General features: G+C 44.7%; 1 protein-coding gene across 2 annotated transcripts in view; it reads right to left on the bottom strand.

Moving 5' to 3' along the window:
• Nucleotides 1-21,924, bottom strand: part of ATR (ATR checkpoint kinase) — a 243,727-nt gene that overhangs the window by 98,191 nt on the left and 123,612 nt on the right. For both annotated transcript variants that reach the window (XM_068109426.2, XM_078772919.1), the window contains 8 exons: nucleotides 12,898-13,015; nucleotides 7,445-7,582; nucleotides 7,163-7,352; nucleotides 6,334-6,506; nucleotides 4,617-4,781; nucleotides 4,418-4,509; nucleotides 3,836-3,927; nucleotides 3,543-3,720 (listed from right to left, as the gene is read on the bottom strand). In XM_068109426.2, the coding sequence (XP_067965527.2) occupies nucleotides 3,543-3,720; nucleotides 3,836-3,927; nucleotides 4,418-4,509; nucleotides 4,617-4,781; nucleotides 6,334-6,506; nucleotides 7,163-7,352; nucleotides 7,445-7,582; nucleotides 12,898-13,015 (1,146 nt within the window). The remainder of the gene's footprint in view (nucleotides 1-3,542; nucleotides 3,721-3,835; nucleotides 3,928-4,417; nucleotides 4,510-4,616; nucleotides 4,782-6,333; nucleotides 6,507-7,162; nucleotides 7,353-7,444; nucleotides 7,583-12,897; nucleotides 13,016-21,924) is intronic.

Genomic DNA, 21,924 nt, shown 5'->3' with positions numbered 1-21,924 from the left:
CACCTGCCATTTGTTTAGTGTCCTTTAACTACTTTTTTCATATTGTGGCCGAATTAACAAAAAAACACCTTTTTCATCATAGCTTGAATAATTTTCCTCTGATTTTCATGATGTTGAGTTTTCTGGATAGATTGTAAATGGGGACACATTTTCTTAATTTACACTGTATCCCTAAATGTTTAAGGTCAAGGTCATATGGTGTTCTGAATAAAATATGGTTATCATTGGCACGAGCGCTCTTAGTGAATCTAGGGTCCTGGGCAAAAGCTAAGGACGGGCCCCCCCACACTTCCCTTAACATGGGAATTCTTCCAGATTCTTTGAAGTTAATTAACCTTATCTACTTAGATCATGACGATAATTTGATCACACTCCACATCAGAAAGCTCCAGTAGAGCTCCACAAAAAACATGCCTCACCGACACACACACACACACACACACACACACACACACACACACACACACACACACACACACACACACACACACACACACACACACACACACACACACACACACACACACACACACACGTCCATTTATAGTCGATGCATGTCCCTTCAATAACGCACCGCAGTTTGTGATTTGACTTCCAACTGCTTCTAACTCCAGTTAAGGTCAACAGGTCATAGGTCAACACAAGGTCAAACTTCCAAAATTATCAATTTTCATATGAAAAATCCACTTTTCATCCTATCAACTTGAGAATTTAACAGCAAGTACACAGTGCCTCACTGAATTGCGAAAGCAACTATTTTGAGGTAAAATCAAGGTCAAACTTCTGAAATCATCAATTTTCATCTGAAAAATCGTCACTTTTCATCCTATTGACCCGAGCTTTGATCATTTGATCAAGATCGCCAATTTTAATCTTGATGAAATGGACAATTTGCTGGATCAGTGGCAACAATTTTGGGGGGAGGGGGGTGGGTGCAGGTGGGCAGGGGAAGGTGGGGTTGATTTTGCAAACATCGTGCTCTGCATGATGTCTTCTTCTTTTTTTGTTTTTCTGTCCCACTTAGATAATTATATTTCATTGCTTCTGGTTAACATTGGCGAGGTAGGCCATAAAATAACGTCAGCTCAACTGATGTTTTGTATGTGTCATTTTAACGTTACCGCAATAACTTGAGAACGGCTAAAGGGATCTTAGTCAAACTTGGTGCAAGGATGAACCGATTCGATTTTGGGGGTCCTGAGGTCTAAGTCCCAAGGTCACGGCAGGTAAAAATGTGAGAACTTGTGAACAGCTGAAGGGATTTATATTAAAACTTGGTACAGGTATGTATAATGATGTAAACATGAACCGATTAAATTTTGGGGTCAATAGGTCAAAGGTCAGAGGTCATGTCAGGTAAAAATGTGCTAATTTGGGCACAGCTGAATGGATTTAAATCAAAGTTGATACAAGTATTATAATGATGTAACAATGTGGGCGGAGGCATATCAATCGACGTCATGACGTCGAAGAGTGTCGTTCTAGTTTTTGTGAATAATTTGTGTTCTACTTGGTCTGGATCCTTCCTCCCTATATCCATCTCCACATTCTCATTAATCTCTTACCCCAAACGAATAAATTCATTTCAAAATAAAAGTTTTTTTAATTTCCCCAAAACAAAAAATCTTTCCCCTCCCCTTGTTCTCCGAGTTGTTCATTACCTTCGCAAAAGCGGAAGGTTATGTTTTGATCGCTGTGTATTTATTTGTATGTCTGTGTGTGTGTGTGTATGTTATTCGCATAACTCAAAAAGTATTCAACCGAATTGCATGAAATTTGGTGGGATGATTGGTTATTATACGGGACACATTTGATTAGATTTTGGGAGCAATCGGGTCAAAGGTCAAGGTCAAGGTCACGAAAAGGTCAAAATCGTATTTTTGTTGTTCTGTTCCCTACACTCCCATGCCAAGTACAGAACAGTAGCTGCGGCGAAGGTATGCGCTCTACCGAGTGCCCGTTCTAGTTTGTCATGTAATTCTCTGAGCGATTAAGAATGTTCTGTAATTGTTCCCTTCTCTCAGAACTAGTATCTTTATACATTTTTTTTCATTTTCTTTCTGCCTTTCCTTGCTTGAACCAAAACCCAAATATTGTGGCAGAATTAAAACAAAAAATACAGAAGTGACTTTCTTACTGATATTTACCAGTCTATTTTCCACTCTGGCCACAATGCATGTGAACGTTTGCTGGAATTTGAGCTGAAAAAAACTAGAAAATGTAAATTGACAAATGCATCACTGGAGAGAGGAAGAGCAGGAGAGAGAGGGGGAGGGAGAGAGGGAGAGAGATAGGGAGGGAGAGTGGGAGAGAGTGCGAGAGAGAAAGGAGAGATAAGGAGAAGAAAGAAAACATCAGATTCTTCTAGCTCCAGTTGTGATCTAAAAAATGATTTTCTAAGGGCACACAACCTTTGACCTGTTGAACACAAAACCTAATCAGTTCATCTTTGCATCATAGTACATACTGGTCAGAAAAGAAAAATAATTTTGGGGGGGGGAGGGGAAATACCAAGTTTGGTCAAAATCCCTTCAGCCGTTCACAAGTTATCGCGGTAACAAAAAAATATGCTGCACACGCATGGACGGACGGATAACTCAAAAGGATAATGCTGACACCTGTGCTTGTGCTTGGAAGAAAAGGTGTACCCCACGTTGTTATAAATACTTATTTCTGGCTGAAAATCATTCCACACCTGCTTCAACAAACTGCTTTCTCTCAGTCACCAATTCATTGTTTCATGCCACTAATAATCCCATTCAACATCATCCAGCTTGTGTTCTCAAACAGGAAGGAAAACCCCACCAATGGTAACCCCATGTCTGTCAATGTAGTACAAGAATGACCGCACTGTGGTCACACCCTCGACAAAATCCTGTTTCATTTCACATACGATTACATTTTTTGTCTCAGTAACACTCGACCCAAACAAAGCCAATGGGAATTTGACGCAACAAATCTAGGCAGTGTATAATGAAACAGAGGCCTACAGGCCTGATGTCTTATGCCAACTAGAAAACCAAGATTGTAACCATATGATTTTGTCTGGGTGTCATGGTGGGTGGAGTCGAGTGAAAAATGTGGGTGGGGCCTGAAACCCATCCGACCAATGGGTGCGCATTTCAAAAATCGACCACCAACAGGAACAACCAACATGCAGAGGTCTTGTAGACCTGCGACATGTCGCAGGTAAAAGTCTCATGCTTTCTGTCCCTAAGCAAGAATCAGCGATGGAACTCCCAATTTACATCTCCAGCTAAAACCTGTAAAGGGTGCCTGGCAATCGTTAGCCTCACGCTATTTCTGGGGTCGGCCACACCTCTAAAATAGCCACTAAGACTGGATGATGCCCCATCGTTCTGTGCAGAGCCAAATTCATTCCGAGCCTCTGAGATCTACCGGTAGTTGTCAAAGAAAAAGCCAGCACGACAAGGAAAAATGAAATGCAGTAACTCAGTAACTCCGGTTCACCGATTCCAAAATAATTTAGACAAAGGTTGAAGTGGCAGGTAGAGAAGTGGTAGAGTAAATTTTTCCCTCACTTTACAACATTTTCGTACACCCGCTGATAGGCGTTGTGCTCAAGGCTAGCAGCAGACAAGGGCACCATCTGCTCAGCCCGAACTGTCTGCAGCAACCGTTGAAAAGAATCGCTGTCGTGTTGCTTGGCAGACAACAACAGGCGGCCAATGCTCATGTTCCAACCCTCGGACTGCAGATCTAAAGTGCACACGAATCATGTATGTTGTAAACTCACTTTGCTACCTGCCTTACAACTGAGATGCAACATACAACTCCAAACTTGCAACAGCACACAAGCAAGAAGAAGACATACCATTGCCTAAGCACTTCTCAAGATCATCCCAGCGCGTAAGCTTCCAAGCAGCTTCGACCCGATATGAATCGAGCATAGACGACCATTCTGGCCTGAACATAAATCAACAAACATCCAAAGGAAATATAACTGCTAAAAATAGACTGACACACACACACACACACACACACACACACACACACACACACACACACACACACACACACACACACACACACACACACACACACACACACACACACACACACACACACACACTTTGAGATTCTGAGATCTGGTCGGTCTCTGTTATATCTCCTGAAACCCACCCACGTGTGGATATAGCAACTAACAGCAACTTCCATGAACACACCCATGTATACATGCACATTTTGAGACGAGGGAGGGCTCCGTTCCATCTTCTTAAACCCACATGTGGAGATAACATCCAACGACACGCACACCCAATTCACCAAATGCCACATCTGCTCAAATAGTTGAATATTAAAAGTTTAACTTCAATTCCAAAAGTTATCATGAAACATTTCGTCATCAATATAACCAATAAATTAGACGAATTAAAGAAAAACATGCGATACATACTTTGTAGCCATGATTCCATTGACAACGGAGAAAGCGGTGGAAAGCTCACCAAGTTGAAGCAAGCAGCCGAGCAAACCACGGCGGTGAGAGATCTGAGTGGTAAACAAAAATCAAGGTGAGGTCATAAGGACCTCGTATTATGGTGGTGTTTTCACAGAGTAGTGTGTAATAGGTGTGGAGGATGCTGTTCAGGGCTTGCTTTGTTTGGTTCGAGTTGAATTGCTCTTTCATAGCAGGCGGTGGCATCACGAAGCTGTCCAATGCTTTCATGTTCCAGCGTTTGTTCATCAAGGGTAGGATCACCACAACGCATCGCCGTCACACCTGCTACGCCATCTGCCTCGTCCATCGCCATGTACAGTGTCTAAACGCCATACACAACACGTTCAAAAATACACGTGAAGCTACATACACTTGAACAATTTAATATCCTGACTCAAAACCTCAGCATTTTCATAAACTTATTCCACCCCCTTTACTACAACAACAACAACAACAGGCATTTTAAGGCCATTTTCCCTGCAAGAGCGGAGGTTAGCCTTGCGGTCCCCATGACAATGTTCTCCATTTTGCCCTATTTTCTGCATCTCCCCTTGTTAACCGCCTTGCCCGCATTTCTTCTTCGACCATCTTCAGCCAAGTCTTTCTCGGTCTTCCCCGTCCTCTACTTCCTTCTACATTCATTTCCATCACTCTTCTCAACCAGTCACTTTCATCCTTCCTCAACACATGACCAAACCATCTCAACCTGTTCCTCTTCACAGCATCAATCACAGGCTCTATTCCCATCATCTTTCGCAATTCATAATTTGTCTTCCTCTCTCTCAACGATACTCCGCACATCCATCGAACCATTCGCATTTCCACCCTTTCCAGCCTTCGTTGCTGCTCTACGTTCATTACCCATGTCTCGCTCCCATAAATCATAACACTTCTCACACATGCAGCATACACCTTTCCCTTCAGCTTCAATGACACTCCCCTCCTCGTCAGCACGCCACTCAGTTCCCGAAACTTCTTCCATGCACACCTCACTCGAGCAACCGTTGCCGAGACTGATCCACCTTCTCCATTCAGCATGTCTCCGAGGTAACAAAATGTTTTCACACCTTCCAGCTTCACGCCATCTCCAAGATCCAACTCAACATTTCCTCCATCTGCAGCTCCCTCTGTGCACACCTTACACTTGAATGTAGCTGCCACACTGGTTAATGACCCTCTCAGACCACTACATTTTTGATGAACCCACTCAGCGCACATAGGACATTGAATGGAATTCACTCCGACACCCTTCCTGCACACAGCACACGGCCACTTCCCAGTTCTTTCCACCTCACCACATGCTTTACCACTTGCCATCACCTTCGTTTTTCCGATATTCACCTTCAGACCTTTTGTCTCCATACATTCCTTCCACTTGTTCATCTTCTCCTTCAGTCCATCCATACTTTCGGCAATCAACACCAGATCATCTGCATACAACAACTCCCACGGTAAACCCTCCTTTACGTTCTGAGCCAGCACCTCCATCACAGCTACAAATAGTGGTGGACTTAGTACCGACCCCTGATGCACTCCCACCTTCACCTCAAACTCACCACTGTTCCCGTCCTTCGTCCTTACAGCAGTGCGCGCTCTTTTGTACATTGCCATCACTACTCTGATCAACCATTCCTCCACTCCTAACTTCCTCAATGCCCATGTCACTACTTCACGTGGAACCCTATCGAATGCTTTCTCCAGATGAAACTCCTTTTTCCTTTACTGATGATTTCCGTTACTCCTTTACTGATTACAAACTTTCATTTACTGATGAAAACAATTTCTCACAAAGAGATTTTATAAGTTAAATAAACAAATCGATATAAAGTGATTTTAAAAAACACATTTGAAGAAGCAAGGAACAGATAGAGAACCTGAAGAAAGCCCAAGTGTTGCTGGATATCTGTTCCATCTTGGCGCATGAAGATCTCAAAATGCATGAGTGCACGCGTATAGGCCTGACAGCAGTATGAGGCGACTGCAAGTCTATGCTGTGGTATTCGGTTCATGAACTCATTCACTCTCAAATGCTCAGGAGTCTTCTTGACTGCAAGGTATGTGGTAAAGATTCATATTGAGATCAAGGAAGTCATTTTCTTGCTCAATTTACTCCTGCTGCACCAGAAGCAGTTCTATCACTCCTCATGTAGATATTGTCGTTAAGCTGTCAAAGGCATTCCATCATATATGAAAATCCTTTACAAAACCAAAAATTAATTTCTCCACCGTATCGTCGCCACAAAAAAGACGACTCAGTAGCGAAGCAGGAGGAACGAGAGGAGCACTCGGAAGTGTGCATACCTCCGCCAAGCTGAACAGTTTATGTTTTGTATTACACGGATAGGCCAGATCTGCATCCGGACTTGAATCAAAATATAATAGACTTGTTATTGTGACCGAACCTACACATCGATCTAGTTTTGTCAAAATCCGTCCACAACTTTTTGAGATATCATGTGATATATTGTTTTGGTCCCATCTCTAAATGATGAAGAATCACTTAAAAATTAAAAGATTATCGTATCCAGATCTTTATCAACATTGAATCAATTCATCCCTGTCACACACCCAACCTGCCCACCGAAACTTGAGATATCCTGCTCACATACATACACAAACAAACAAACAAACAAACAAACAGGGTTGAAAACATAATCTCCATCCATCCATGTTCGGTGGCGGAGGTAACAAACTTCAGCTTACCTGCCAATGACCCGCTAACTTTTCCAGGCTTCTGCTGGCTGTGCATGATGTGACGTGCCCACTGTGTAAGGTGGTCAAGCACAGAAAAAACTGTCTGCGCACTCATTTGGTTGCGGTCGGACATTATAATGCTAGGCCTGCTGTCTTGCAAGTCCTCCTGCATCAGCACGGCCATCACTTCTGCAAATATCTGCCATCGAAAAGTATTAAGAGGAACGATGTTTCAAACTTTTCTGCAATTCTCATTCAACAAAGCCAAGGACATGAAAGAAAAGGACTCACCTCATCAGCCTCATTGTTAACACCATCGATCAAAGTGTGAACAAGGATGTGTGGCAACAGGAAGAGCGCGAGTGTCACATCATAACGCACGATCATGGCACAAGCAGCAAACACTCCTTGAGCAGGTTGTTTGCGCACCTGCAACATCACAAATGTCACTTTTTAGTAGGGTCAAAATGTGGGAAAATTGCCACGTACCCCAAAAAAATTGCAAGAAAACGTTTTATGGTATTTTTCTTTTCTATTAGGTCTACAGAACAACATAGTAAAAGTTGCCAAAGATGGACTACAGAAAGGGTCTAGATATGAGGTGAGAAAAAGATGGCAGCCAATGTTAGAACATGTCTGATATGCACTCGTATCTGGTGAATTGAACACTTTCCAAGCACTTTAACCCTTTGAGGTTAATTTTTTGAGGAGTAATAATACATCTTAAATAAATAAAATAATGCAAAAAAAACAACAAAAAAACAATTTCATCGTAAAAATAATTCATGACCCAAAGGGTTAAGTGTAAAAATTATCTGTAGGTATCATTATTTCAGTAAAGTAATAATTCCTGATGCTAACAAAACTATCCCATGTAACGTCATTGATGCTAAAACTTCCTCTTTTTTGTTTCAGGTAGTGAAAATGAGTGCGGAGCAAGAACCCTACTGCCCCTTGTGCCAGGAGTTACGAAGTGAAGACAGAGTCGACATTAATAGGAAAGGAGTGGATGGCATAAACAGGGAAAGTGTCAAGAGAGGAGATGACATCATTGTAGCAGCTGGAACTGGAGTGCATCGGTCTTGCCATATGAATTGCGTAAAGAAAAGGAACATTGAGAAACATAAGAAAGCCAAGTTAGATCAAACCACAACCGTCAAGAGACGTGCACGACGCCTCTTGAGTTGACTGTACAATAGTGCAACAGACTGCTTATTCTGTGGGAACAAAGTTGCAACGAGCAAAATTAGTGTTGATTACGATGCCATAGCTGTGTTCGAACATATAACTTTGTGGACAACATACTGCCACACTGTAAAACACGAAGTGATGACTGGGCCACGACTGTCCAGGGACGTATTGAATACTTCAGCGGAGAGTTGCACGTGGCTGACTGTTTGTACCATAAATCATGTGATGTACATTTTCACACTCACAGGGATGTTCCACTACAGCACAGCGTTTGGGCCTAGTGACAGTAAGCGACAAAGTTGGACGACCAAAGGACACGGACCAAGAACGAGCATTTCGAGGATGTGTGCCTACTTCGAGGCCAACGATGAAGAACAATTAACCGTTACCGACCTTGCCAACAAGATGAAGGAATATTTGCATGACAGTAATTCTACAATCAGTATCTGAAGTCCAAACTGTTTGAACAGTACGGGGAGGATGTATTCATGCCTGAAGGTAAGGGGCTACATGATATTGTGACTTTTTGAGAGAAAACTACAAAAATACAACGTAATTACTTCACAGGACGCACGATGACGACGAGGAAGCCCAGAAGAGAGGCATCATAGAAACCACCACCAAACTCATCAAAAGTGATCTAAAAACATTGGTTCCACGTTTAAAAGACAAGTATCCGAAAGCTACAGACCTTAAACTGGAGTCTGCCATAGACTACGTTTCCCCGAGATTGCGTTGTCTGCTTCAACATTTTCTCGTTGGAAAGGACACCGTCAGAAAGAATTGAGTATTGGGCACCCAACTGTTCAAGCAGTGCGTCCAAGGACTGCGATAGCACCATTACAACTTGGGCTCGCTGTCCAAATGCATCATCACTTCCGATCAAGGTTTTTTTATCGACAGTATTTCTTCCATGGGTTATTGCTCCTCATATTCAGAAGTGCAAAAGTTTGAGGAAAACGCCTCTTCTTCGGTCGCTCCTGAGGTTTTAGGTGGCGTCAACATACCGGATGTGATGCTGTTGTTTGCAGCAGATAACGTCGACCACAACATTGTGACCCGAGATGGAAAGGGTACATTCCATGGCATGGTAATGATAGCAGCCAGGCCAGGCCAACACGTCGATCGCCAGGCCAACACGTCGATCACACGGTTCTCAAACGCAAACTGTCTGACTTGAACATCATCATTGACAAGAGACAAAAGTGGCTATCATTGAATACCATTTTGCGGAACACACTCGTCGCATTACGGAATTTCAGCCCCTACCATTCCGAAATGAACTGGACCACAAAATTGACATAATGTGGGAGATGTCCCTTCGTTTCACTCAAGCAGTACCAAATGGGCAAGGAATGATGCACGTACTACACAAGGACTGTGACTATCCCGGACAGTCTTCGGAAGATTTTCTACCGATGATTGGTATGTACCCTGGTGACAAGACATGTATCTTCTCCACACCAGAGTACATTTGCAAGCTTGCTTTTAAGCATAACACCCCACCAGTTGTCACTTTTCGACCAGCTACTCTTTTGGAAACTTTAATACATGAGGTTCCAGATAATAGCCCAGTTAGAGATGGTGTTGCTGTTACTTGGGACCTTCCAAACTTTCATGAATCTGTTGAGGGCCATAGGAGTACTGATGAATGGGAGTGACCGGAAAGACGTCTTGGAGACAATTTACGGTGAAAACGCTGTGGTGCACATGATGAATGGAAAAGCTGGGCAGCACGCATTTTGGGGACACCTCCTTGTTTGTCAGTGTCTAATGCACCAGATCGCAGCTAAAGATATTGCAGAGGAGCCAGGATTTGAGATCATCATGCAATAACTTGACAGACAATATACTATGTTAGATACAAGTGAAATAGACTTGGAAACATTACTCAAAAGTGATTGTATCAAACGGATTTCCCATAGACTAGTTTCCAAAAAGTCTGAATGATCTAATAGTTCAAAAACGACCAAACTATGGCTGAACTATCTGCAAATGGTGGGAGTGGCCTGGGAACTCGTCGAGGCCGATCGCACAGGGTCGTGGCAAATGCACCTCCACGCTCTATCTGACTGCTTACCACAGTTGCTGCTGCTGCACATCCCAACTATCTAAAGTCTGTTCATCTTTACCTGCAGAACATGCAAGCATTAGAAACTGAAAACTCTGCAGTATTTTCTAAATTTATAAACGGATTCCATGTGATCCGACGCACCGACCAATACTGGGCTGGCCTTGGATTAGACTTGGTGATCGAACAGACGCTGATGCGGTCCCATAAAAGTACAGGGAGCCTGACAAGAGGAAGTGGCATGACTGAACACCAACGAGCTGTTTGGACAATGTCTTCTCCTGTATCCTCTGCCTACAACTACCCCATGCAGGAATTCTGTCGAACCTTATACACAACGAGCGAACAGCACAAAGAGGCATCTGCGTCATGCAGATGCAATAGACAGGGACAAGATGGACTTGGCCAAAATTGCCACAAAGCTTGAACAGCATTCTCCATTCTCGGATGAGGTGACTTTTCGCAACATAATCACAGGGATAAATGCTGACGAGGATGTCAATGTGCAGGACCTTTTCATTGTTGGCAGAAACACAGTGAAGAAAATGGAAGGACAATCTGTATTCTCATATTTGCACAAACGAAACACTGCAGTGAGGACACTTACATCAGCCCGGGCCGTCCAGATCACCAAGGATGGGAATCATTGAACCAGCACTGTTATTTCAGAGGTTCCTTGTGGTATCTCAGTTGGGAAATCTGTGCCTAGATGAGGTAATGAAACATGAACTTTCCCCATATTCTCCATCCTTGTTTGAAGCAAAGAATCATATGCGAAGCCAGAAAAAGCACAACTTCTGGACACTATACGATGGCATGTTACTTCGTCAGAAGATGCTGTTCTTCAGTCCATTCCAAAGACTGATCGCTACGTTCTAGATGGTGGTTCACTTCTACATCGACTGAAACGGACCGAAGGCAGCACCTACAGCTCAATTGCCGACGCCTCCGCGCCTTTCACGTCAGACCTGTACGGCAATGCCACCGTTGTCTTTGATGGATATGATGGAGGACCAAGTACAAAGGACAATATGCTTCAGTGATGAAGTGGAACTCTGGTTTTGAACAAGGTTGACATATCGGATACAACAACATTCGTTGGGAGAAAGGAAGATTTCCTCTCAAATGATATGAACAAACAGGCCCTCATCCACTTGATCTTTGAAGGCTTGTGGCAGAAAGGCCATCATATCATCCAAGCTGAAGGAGATAAGACTTGGACATAGTGAAAGCATCCGTCGCAATGACATCCTACAATTCAACAACCCTGATCGGAGAAGACACAGATCTGCTGGTATTGCTGCTGTATCATGCAACTACAAAGGACTGCAAGGACCTGTGCTTTCGGTCAGACAAAGAGAAACCAAATGTTTATAACATCAAAGTTCTGAAACTGTTGCTTGGTGACGATGTCTGCTCTAATCTATTGTTTCCCCTTGCCTTCTCCAGATGCGACACTTCTTCAATAATCTTTGGGGTGGGGAAGAAATCTGTTTTCCAAATAGTCATCAAGGGTGAATCCGTCTTGCTTTGTTCATGTTCACATGTCTTTAGCGCACCAATGGTAGATCAATTTACTGTATAAACCACTGGTTGCAAGGCGATGGTGTCCTTGTTTAACGGGACCCAATCCGACTCTTTAGCATCATTATGCTACAAGTTCCTTTGCAAGAAAGTGGCCACAGCAAAGACATTCGTGACACCCGAAATACTGCCTCCAACAACCTCGGCCATAAACCTTAACTCTGGCGGATGTACCTCGAAGTAATGATTTGGATGGACGAGGAAGACGGCATGGACCCTACTGAGTGGGGCTGTGACGTGCAAGGGGACAAAGTTATTCCACTCATGATGCACAATAGCCCTGCACCAGACATTATGCTCAAAATGATCAACTGCAACAGGATGCAGCAATTTGCAGCATACTGAAATGTAGCTGCAAAAAAAATTTCCTTGAATGCACCAGAGCTTGCGGACCTTACCAAGAAAGCAACTGCAGTAATGTGGCTACTGGGCCAGTTTCAGATGATGAAAATAAAGACAAAATATTCGGGGATGGTACATTGGAACACATGCTCTACAGAGCAAAACTAATTTCTCGATAGTAGACCGTTTGTGTAACTCTTGGTATTTCAGAGTATTTTAAGTCAGTTTTTGTTTTTTTGTCAATCGTACATCAAGTTATTTTTACTGATGCCATATTTAGACCCCTTCTGCAAATCCATTTTTGGCAACTTTTAATATGTTGTTCTGTAGACCTAATAAAACAAAAAATACCATAAGACGTTTTCTTGCAATTTTTTTGGGGCCATGTGGCATATTGATCCTACTATTGAGGAATCACCGCCATACGTCCCACTGCAGTTATTATCAAAACAGTGATGAAGCATCTTCCATATGTTCAGAATAAAAATGCTGAACCCTCCATTATCATGTGCACACTATGGTGGTCATAATACCTGAAACGAGCACATGCGCATACCTTCGTGATGAGATAGCCTGCCCAAGTGCAGACCCACTCATTGAAGGTCTCCACCCCATTCTGAAATATGGGCTTCTTCAGAAGGTCCCAGTTGTAGCTTGGAGCAGAATTTCTGTACCTGGAAAGACGAGGAAGATCATACCGGTACCAAGGAGCATGACAACCTGTGAAGGCATCTCCACTCAAGCAGCCATTAACAGCATTTAATAAATAGCACCGCAAAGCGGACGTAACCCCTCAGCCCATGCATAGTGAAAGGAAGCATTGATGATAATTTGTTTTTTGAAGCGAAGTTATATACCGAGTAGGAACTGCAAGTAATGAAATTTTCGCCCATGAACCAATCAACCCATTTCGTGCCCATGAACCTTCCTCTCCTCAACCCCAACACACACTGCAAAAATGGATTTAATCGGACAAGCCATTCTGCTCAAAATTGACAGAAACCAATTTCAAGATGGCTGCTGCGGCGGCCATATTGAAAATCGCAGCATGCCCATTTTCGAAAGGCACCTTCCTCTCCTCAACCCCAACACACACTGCAAAAATGGATTTAATCGGACGAGCCATTCTGCTCGAAATTGACGGAAACCAATTTCAAGATGGCTGCCGTGGTGGCCATATTGAAAAATCGCAGCGTGCCCATGAACCTTCCTCGACTCAACCTCAACACACACTGCAAAAATGGATTTAATCGGACAAGCCGTTCTGCTCGAAATTGACGGAAACCAATTTCAAGATGGCTGCCATGGCGGCCATATTGAAAATCGCAGCGCGCCCATTTTCGAAAGGCACCTTCCTCTACTCAACCCCAACACACACTGCAAACATGGATTTAATCGGACAAGCCGTTCTGCTTGAAATTGACGGAAACCAATTTCAGGATGGCTGCCGTGGCGGCCATATTGAAAATCGCAGCGCGCCCATGAACCTTCCTCTACTCAACCCCAACCCACACTGCAAAAATGGATTTAATCGGACAAGCCGTTCTGCTCGAAATTGACGGAAACCAATTTGGCTGCCGTGGCGGCCATATTGAAAATCGCAGCACGCCCATTTTCGAAAGGAACCTTCCTCTACTCAACCCCAACACACACTGCAAAAATGGATTTAATCGAACAAGCCGTTCTCCTTGAAATTGACGGAAACCAAAAGTTGACAGACGCCCAGACGACCGCCCGCGACGACAACACCCCTTAGCCCATTGGGCTGAGGGGTGAAAACACTCTCCAATGTGTGGATCAGTATAAAACCTGCGGGTCCCTGCGGTAGGAAAACACTCATTATTAAAGTCTCAAATATCAGTGTTCTTCATAAAAGCTGGCGGTTGAGGTAAATCTGATGAACAATGTATCGCCAGCTGTTTGTTCGATAAAAAGGGGAGAAAAATAAAATAAAAGGAACCGATTATACCTTTCGTTTTGAAAAAAACCAAAAACTGATGAACCAGAAAGTAGGTTCATCGTCTAACCTGTATTTTGGTCTCCGCCCCCCTTACACTTACCTCCCCCACGTTGAAAATTATATTTCTATTCAAATCGACTGTTAAAATCTGTCGCTTAAAAATGGGTGTCTCGCTTTACTTTCGATCGCAGGTTAGACTCGGCAAAATGTCGCAGGTGGCTTTGCAGATGAACAGGAAGTCAAGTCATCTAGTGATAGCACAAATGTTATCCCACATAGAGCGACTTATGAAGAAGCAGACAAACACCATGTTCTTCATGCTATTGGTATTCATTTTGACACTGTTGTTGTGTCTGAAAGAGACAGATGTCCTCCTGCTATTAGTGTCACATTTCATTTTTTGTGAATTGGGACAATCTCTGGATGATGACTAAAACTGCCAAGAACGGAAAGTGCATGTACCCATTGGTCCAGTGTATCATAAGCTGCCACCAAGGTCGACTGAAGCACGGCTGCCCTTTCCATACCTTCACATGGTGTGATATGACATGCTACATCTGTGGTCACACCAAGTGATCAGCCTGGAAAATAGTGCTGCTTCATCACCACCTTCTTCATCATCACCATGAGTGGGAATCCTGACCCTGACTAAGCGCTCAAGTCAACATAAGCATTTGTTTGCAAAATGTATGGGGTAGACAATGTACAGTCAGTTGATACTGTGCAGAGGATAATGTTTGAAAAATCTTGCAAACCAGAAATGCTACCACCTACAAACAACGCCTTTACCTTCTACATGCAGCATGTGCATTAAAAATGCGTGATGATATGGAAGAAAGCTCATTGTCCAGTTCCACATCTTCCGGATGTTACTGAGATGGGGTGGAAAAGAGAAACTGTTCTGATGCCCCTTAATCCAATTTCAGAAGCCTGTCAAGAAGTTATATCATGATCTTGGTAGACAAGATGATGAACCATGCACTGCAAATGTCAGGAAGCAAAGCTTTCATGGACTGCTCTGTGTGCATCCAGACAGCCTGGTGACAGCGACTGGTGTTTCAACAGCATTTCCCAAGTTTCATCAATTGTTATCCAACTGAACATGTATAATTTACATCTGATCCCTTGCATTATTGCCATGTTGCCTTTCTATGGCATGTGAAGGATACATAGAACCATCTTATGTCCATGTCATGCAGACTGTGTTTGAAGAGTTTTCATGTATTCTTACATCTGAAAATGAATTTAACCCAAAAGTTCAGTTTTCATTTGTATATACAGTAGGGTGGTCCAAGCCTGGTGTTGGCTTAGCGATTAGGGTGCCGGCCTGGGATCCTAGGGTCCTGGGTTCGAATCCCGGTCATCGCTGAATTAACGCCAGGGGGGTTGACTCAGCCTGTCATCTTTCTGAGGTCGGCAAATTGAATACCAGTTCACTGGTAATTCCCTGTGTGTCTCAAGGGGCGACTAACAGAGTTGGCGGCAGGAAGGGCATCCGGCCATGAAACATTGCTTCAAAAAGGGGAGCAAGGTGCCCAAAGAAGGCCAACCCCTGCTCTGCCGGGAAAAATGGCCTCTAAAGGCGGTTCCTATACAGTAGGGTGGTCCACAATATATATGAATGAATGATCGTTTTAAGGCCATTTTTATTTAAGGTCCACAGAAATATGTAATATTTAATACTATTAAAAATCCATGCTCCACAAGGCTGCCCTTGTTCCTATCTATCTATAATTCCAGTAATCTCTGTGTGTGTGTGTGTGTGTGTGTGTGTGTGTGTGTGTGTGTGTGTGTGTGTGTGTGTGTGTGTGTGTGTGTGTGTGTGTGTGTGTCTGTGTGTCTGTGTGTGTGTGTGTTTGTCTGTGACCGCTGTTTCTCGACAACCACGGGTCCGATATACTTGAAACTTGCCAGGTATATTGCTGGGGACCTGAGGATGTGCCTTTTCAAGGTTTCATATTAATCGGACAAGTAGTTACCGAGCTATGGCGATTTAGCCGTTCGCCGTTCGCTTTGGCTTTGCGAATGGACCAAACCATTCATGTAAATAGAGGGGGGGGGTTCTGTGGTCGTTCGCTTTGGCTTTGCGAATGGACCAAACCATTTCATGTAAATAGAGGGGGGGGGGTTCTGTGGTCGTTACTGCCACGCGGTTTGGAATGTTTTTCCGAACGGGCACCCACGTACGGGCACGTCCTAGCTTTGGAAATTTTTTTTTTTTTTTTTTTTTGGCAAGGAACGGGCACCCACGTACGGGCACGTCCTAGTGTTTATAAAGATCATATGCACCAAATATGAGGTCAATTGGAACTTATTTAGAGGTTGCTCAAAAAATGAAATTTTTATTTATCCTGTTTTTTTCAGATGGCAGAAACTCGCAGCTGTTCCACAGTTTGGTTGCTGGGCAAGTCTGAAAAGGAAATAATATGTGGGGGACGACCAACCAAAGGACACACATTGCAGAAAATGGTGTACCATCACATACAAGAGCACCATACAGTTCGTGAAAGTGCCAAACCTAGTGTACAAGCTGTGTGTGCATACTGGGAGAAAGCACGAATTCCAGTGCAGAGAGTAGATTCCTGTGAGCACCAACTTTTGAAGTTGTATGATGCCTACAAACTGGTAAAGAAAAATAGAACCAAGACATTCGAAAACTATAGAGTGAAGGAGCAGTTGTTCAAAGATGATCTTCAATCCCTCTTCGATATCTCACCAAATGATGCGCTTGAGAAAATGACGAATGAAGAAGACAAAGCATTCCTTATCATGCAGCGTGAGGATCCCTCAAGTTCACGTATGGGATCTGTGGACAACACTCTGGCAGTGAAGGAGAACAGAAATCGTATCAGGCTTGAGAATGAAGATAAAAGAAAGAAGAAACATGCTGCTGAGACTCTAACAGCAATTCAATCTGTTCCATCAACATCGGCTGTGTTTGATGATGATGATGAGTCTGAGATCGAAAGCTCCGATTCAGGGGACAATGAATTCAAACTCCAAAGTCCATCTTCTGCCAAACAGGTGAAAAAGGCTCCCATCAAGGTGATCACTCCAGCAATAGTGGCAACTCTGGACAGAGTAAATCTCTCAGATCGGCGTGCCATGTTTGTGGCCAATGCCACAAGTTTGTGGCTTCGCTTATTTTTCAAGATATTCAGCTCACAAGGTTCAGACATACATGGCGTCAGACATACATGGTGGCGGCCATCTTGGATTTTGACGTGGGTTGCACCCACACACCAAATTAGAATTCGGTCCTTCGCTTACGCACGCACGGACGCACGCACGCACGTTCGCACGCACAGACACACTCACGGGAAAACCATAGTCCCCCTTTCGCTCCGCGGTGCGACGGGGGAAAAAAGGCTGTGGACCGCCATTTTCTTCTCTTGCGCTGGGTCCTCGTTGAGGGCGGTAGCAGTTCGGGCTCGCTCTTGGCTGTGGCATTCACGCGCTCGCTCTGTTTCTGGCTGTGTGGAGGAGCAGACGCATCCTTTCCCTGATTCGTTGGTCCTGGCTTTGATCGCAGGCATTGGCATTTTCTGTCTCTCTTGCTCGTGGACTCTCACGCTCTTGGTTTGTGGCTTTGTGACGGCTGGATGCTGTGCCGTGTGCACCAGAGAGACCACAGAACGGAGCGAACAGAGTCGGCGGCTGGAGTGAACACAGCTTCATGCCAAGGAGTGCGTTTTCCCACGCAGGGACGCGGGATTTTCGACGGCCCCGGGCGGCCATGGACGCCAGCCGGAGTGCAGGCAAACGCACCACACACACCTTTTGTTACTTTCGTTGTTTTATCATCCCCTTGTGCTGTTTTACGAGTCCGTGTGGGGGCGCACAAATTTAGGAATTGGTTTTACTGTGCATTTCTTGTCCCTAGCATTTATTTTTATTAAACCTGCTTATTTGTTGCATTTTAATTCCGTGTCGGTCTTGCTTGATTATCGTGGTTCAAGGACACTCCAGTGGAATCCGTGCAGGTAAGCGCTGGCTGCCCCCCACCCCCACTCGTATTAACACCGCCATAGTTTGAGTGAACGCCTCAGAGTTAAAGCTCGATCGGTCATTCGTCCGAGGCCTGTCTTTATCGGCACGGACACGACAATATACATATACAATGTCTTTATACATCATGTATGTATGTATGAATTTTGGATTGGACCAACTTTCCAAAAATGGTTCATTTTATATTTAGAGAGGCATGGTGTATGTGGGGTAAAGAGAGAGGGTAGTATAGGTATTTCTGCAGGTGAATGTGCACACTGTGTGTGGACATGCATGGAGGTGTGCATCAATGATAAAAACATGCAAAAAAACATGTAAAAAAAAAAAACCCACCTTTTAGAGGCCATTTTTCCCCGCAAGCGGGGGTTGGCCTTTTTCGGGAACTGTGGTTGTTGTTGTTTTTCGGTCCCCTTTTTGAAGCAATGTTTTACGGCCGGATGCCCTTCCTGACGCCAACCCTTTTTGCCGCCTTTAACAAGCAGGGAATTACCAGTGAACTGGTACTCAATTTGCCGACCTCGGAAGGATGACAGGCTGAGTCAACCCCCCTGGCGTTAATTCAGCGATTGACCGGGATTCGAACCCAGGATCCTAGGATCCTAAGCCGGCACCCTAGCCGCTAGCCCAACACCAGGGACTTTACATGCAAAAAAACATGTAAAGCATCATTATTTTGTTATGAAGAAACACTTATGATCTTCGACTTATTTAACATATTTATAACCCCATTTGTAAACTTCTGTTTGTTCGGTTGTGCCTCATGGACAGCCTAAGGAAGTGATTTAGAGAGGGAAGAGGGGATCCATGGGGGGTAACTTTTCACAACAAAAAACATGGGCACATCAGATTTAGACTCGGGGTGTGCCCAAGGGGCGTGGCTTCCACTGACTAAAAAGCCCACTACACACACGTAATAATAATAATAATGCATTTATTTTATATAGCGCTTTTCAGGAAGCCCAAAGACGCTTTGACAGAGTGCAAAACATAACGCATAGCAAAACATAAAGACAATTGCAAAAAAAAGAAGAATCAATAGGGAAATATTCAAAGCACAAAGGAGGGAGAAGGAGAGGAGATAGTCAGGGGTTAGATGCTGTGGGTTAAATGTTGAATGCAGTGTTGAACAGGTGGGTCTTGAGTGATGTTTTGAATGTGGTGAGTGAGGAGGAGTCTCTGATGGTGTGAGGTAGCGAGTTCCAGAGGGTGGGAGCAGCGATGGAGAAGGCCCTGTCCCCCCAGGATCTAAATTTGGTCCGGATGGGGGGGGTCAGGAGGTTGGTACCAGCAGAGCGGAGGTTGCGGGTGGGAGTGTGTCTGGAGAGGAGGTCAGCCAGGTAGGATGGGGCCAGGTTATGGAGGGCTTTGTAGGTCAAGAGGAGGATTTTGTACTGGATTCTCTGGGAGATGGGGAGCCAGTGAAGCTTGTAAAGGACGGGGGTGATGTGGTCACGGGTCCGGGAATGGGTGAGTAGACGGGCAGCGGAGTTCTGAATGTATTGGAGTTTATTGGTGATTGTTGAGGGTGAACCATAAAGGAGGCTATTGCAGTAGTCCAGACGGGAAGTGATGAAGGCGTGGATGAGGGTTTCTGCAGCCACAGAGGAGAGGGATGGACGGAGACGGGCGATGTTTTTCAGGTGGAAGAAGGCTGTCTTTGTGATCTGTTTAGTGTATTTGTCGAAGGAGAGGGTTTGGTCAAAGATGATGCCAAGATTCCGGATGTGAGGGGAGGTGGACACTGGGAAACCGTCGATGTTGAGGGCAAAGTTATGGGTGGACTTGGTGAGCGTTTTTGGGCCAATGATGATTATTTCAGATTTATCACAGTTAAGTTTGAGGAAGTTGATTTGAAGCCAGGATTTTATTTCAGTGATGCAGTTTGTCAGGATAGAGTGGGTGGCGGTGGAGATGGACTTGGTGGAGATGAAAAGCTGGATGTCATCGGCGAAGCAGTGGAATTGGAGACCATGACGGCGGATTAAGTGACCGAGGGGGGACAGGTAAAGGATAAAGAGGAGGGGGCCAAGAACTGAACCTTGGGGGACACCTTGGGGGAGGGGAGCAGTGGGGGATTTGCAGTTATTGATGGAGATGAACTGACGTCTGTCAGAGAGGTATGATTTAATCCAAGAGAGGGCAGTGCCGGTAATGTTAAAGGTGGTTTCAAGTCGGGTGAGGAGGATGGTGTGATCGATGGTGTCAAAGGCAGCGCTGAGGTCGAGGAGGATGAGAATGTTGAGGTTGCCAGCATCAGAGGAGAGGAGAAGGTCGTTGGTGATTTTGAGGAGAGCAGTTTCAGTACTGTGGTTGGACCGGAATCCGGATTGGAATGTTTCATACAGGTTATTGGCAGAGAGGTGATGCTTGAGTTGAGTGGCTACAGCGCGTTCCAAAACTTTTGACAGAAAGGGTAGGTTGGAGATGGGTCTGAAGTTATTTAGGGTGTCAGGGTTTAGTCCAGGTTTTTTCAGAATGGGGGTAACAGCAGCAATTTTGAGGGATGGTGGGACGATGCCTGTAGACAGGGAGGAGTTTATTGTTGCAATGATAAGTGGAGAAAGAGCAGGAAGGGAGGCCTTGACAAAGCTGGAGGGGATGGGGTCAAGAGTGCAGGTGGCAGTTTTCATTCCGATGAGGAGTTCAGAGAGGTCAGTAGGGGAGACTGGGGAGAATTGAGACAGGGGATGGCAGGATAAGGGGGGGCAGGTGGTTTGAGGGGGAGCGGGTGCGGCGGTGGTCAAGCTGTTGTAGATGTTTTCAATTTTGCGTTGGAAGAATGAAAGGAAGGAGATGCAGTTGTCTATTGTGAATGACTGGGTGGTGGTGTTCAGGGGGCTGAGGAGTTTGTTTATTGTAGAGAAGAGTGCTTTTGGGTTTCCGGAGCCAGAGTGGATAATTTGAGAGTAGTAGGCGGAGCGGGCGCGGGAGAGGGCATCTTTATAGTGTTGTATGTGGTCCTTGTAGGCCTGGGAGTGAACTGTGAGACCTGTTTTATTGCGGAGTCTTTCAAGTTGGCGAGCACGAGTTTTCATTAGGCGGAGCTCAGGGGTAAACCAGGGAGCAGAATGGGTGAAAGAAACTGTTTTGGTTTTTATAGGCGCAATTTGGTCAAGGCAGGAAGAGAGAGTGTGGTTGTAGTAGTCAGTGAGGTCAGAAGGGGTGTGGAGGTCAACGAAGGGAGAAGTGGACATTTTTTCAGAGAGGGTCGATGAGAATGAGGCAGGTGAAAAAGCGTTTAGCTTACGGAAGTTGATAGTGCGATAATGCCTTGGTGCTGGGGTGGGGATGTTGATGGTCAGAGTGATGGCTAGGTGGTCAGAGAGAGTGAGGTCGGAGCCAGAGAGATGGTGCAAAATTAGTCCAGTAGAGCAGACAAGGTCCAAAATGTGACCACGGTTATGGGTAGGAAAGTTGACATGTTGAGTGAGGTTAAAGCAGGTGAGTAAATCAGTGAAGTCAGTGGTTAGCGTGGAGTCAGTGGAGTCCATGTGGATATTGAAATCACCAAGGAGGAGGATTGAGGGGGAGAGGGAACATAGCTGGGTCAGAAAGTAGGAGAAGTCAGACAGGAATGATGGGTGTGGTTTGGGAGGGCGGTAGACAACAGCCATG

This window comes from Myxine glutinosa, chromosome 2 (genome assembly GCF_964187855.1).
Source record: "Myxine glutinosa chromosome 2, kmMyxGlut1.1, whole genome shotgun sequence".
In the NCBI taxonomy this organism is placed as follows: Eukaryota; Metazoa; Chordata; class Myxini; order Myxiniformes; family Myxinidae; genus Myxine; species Myxine glutinosa.
Note: the sequence above shows the minus strand (reverse complement) of the source record. Positions and strands in the feature narration are given on the sequence as shown.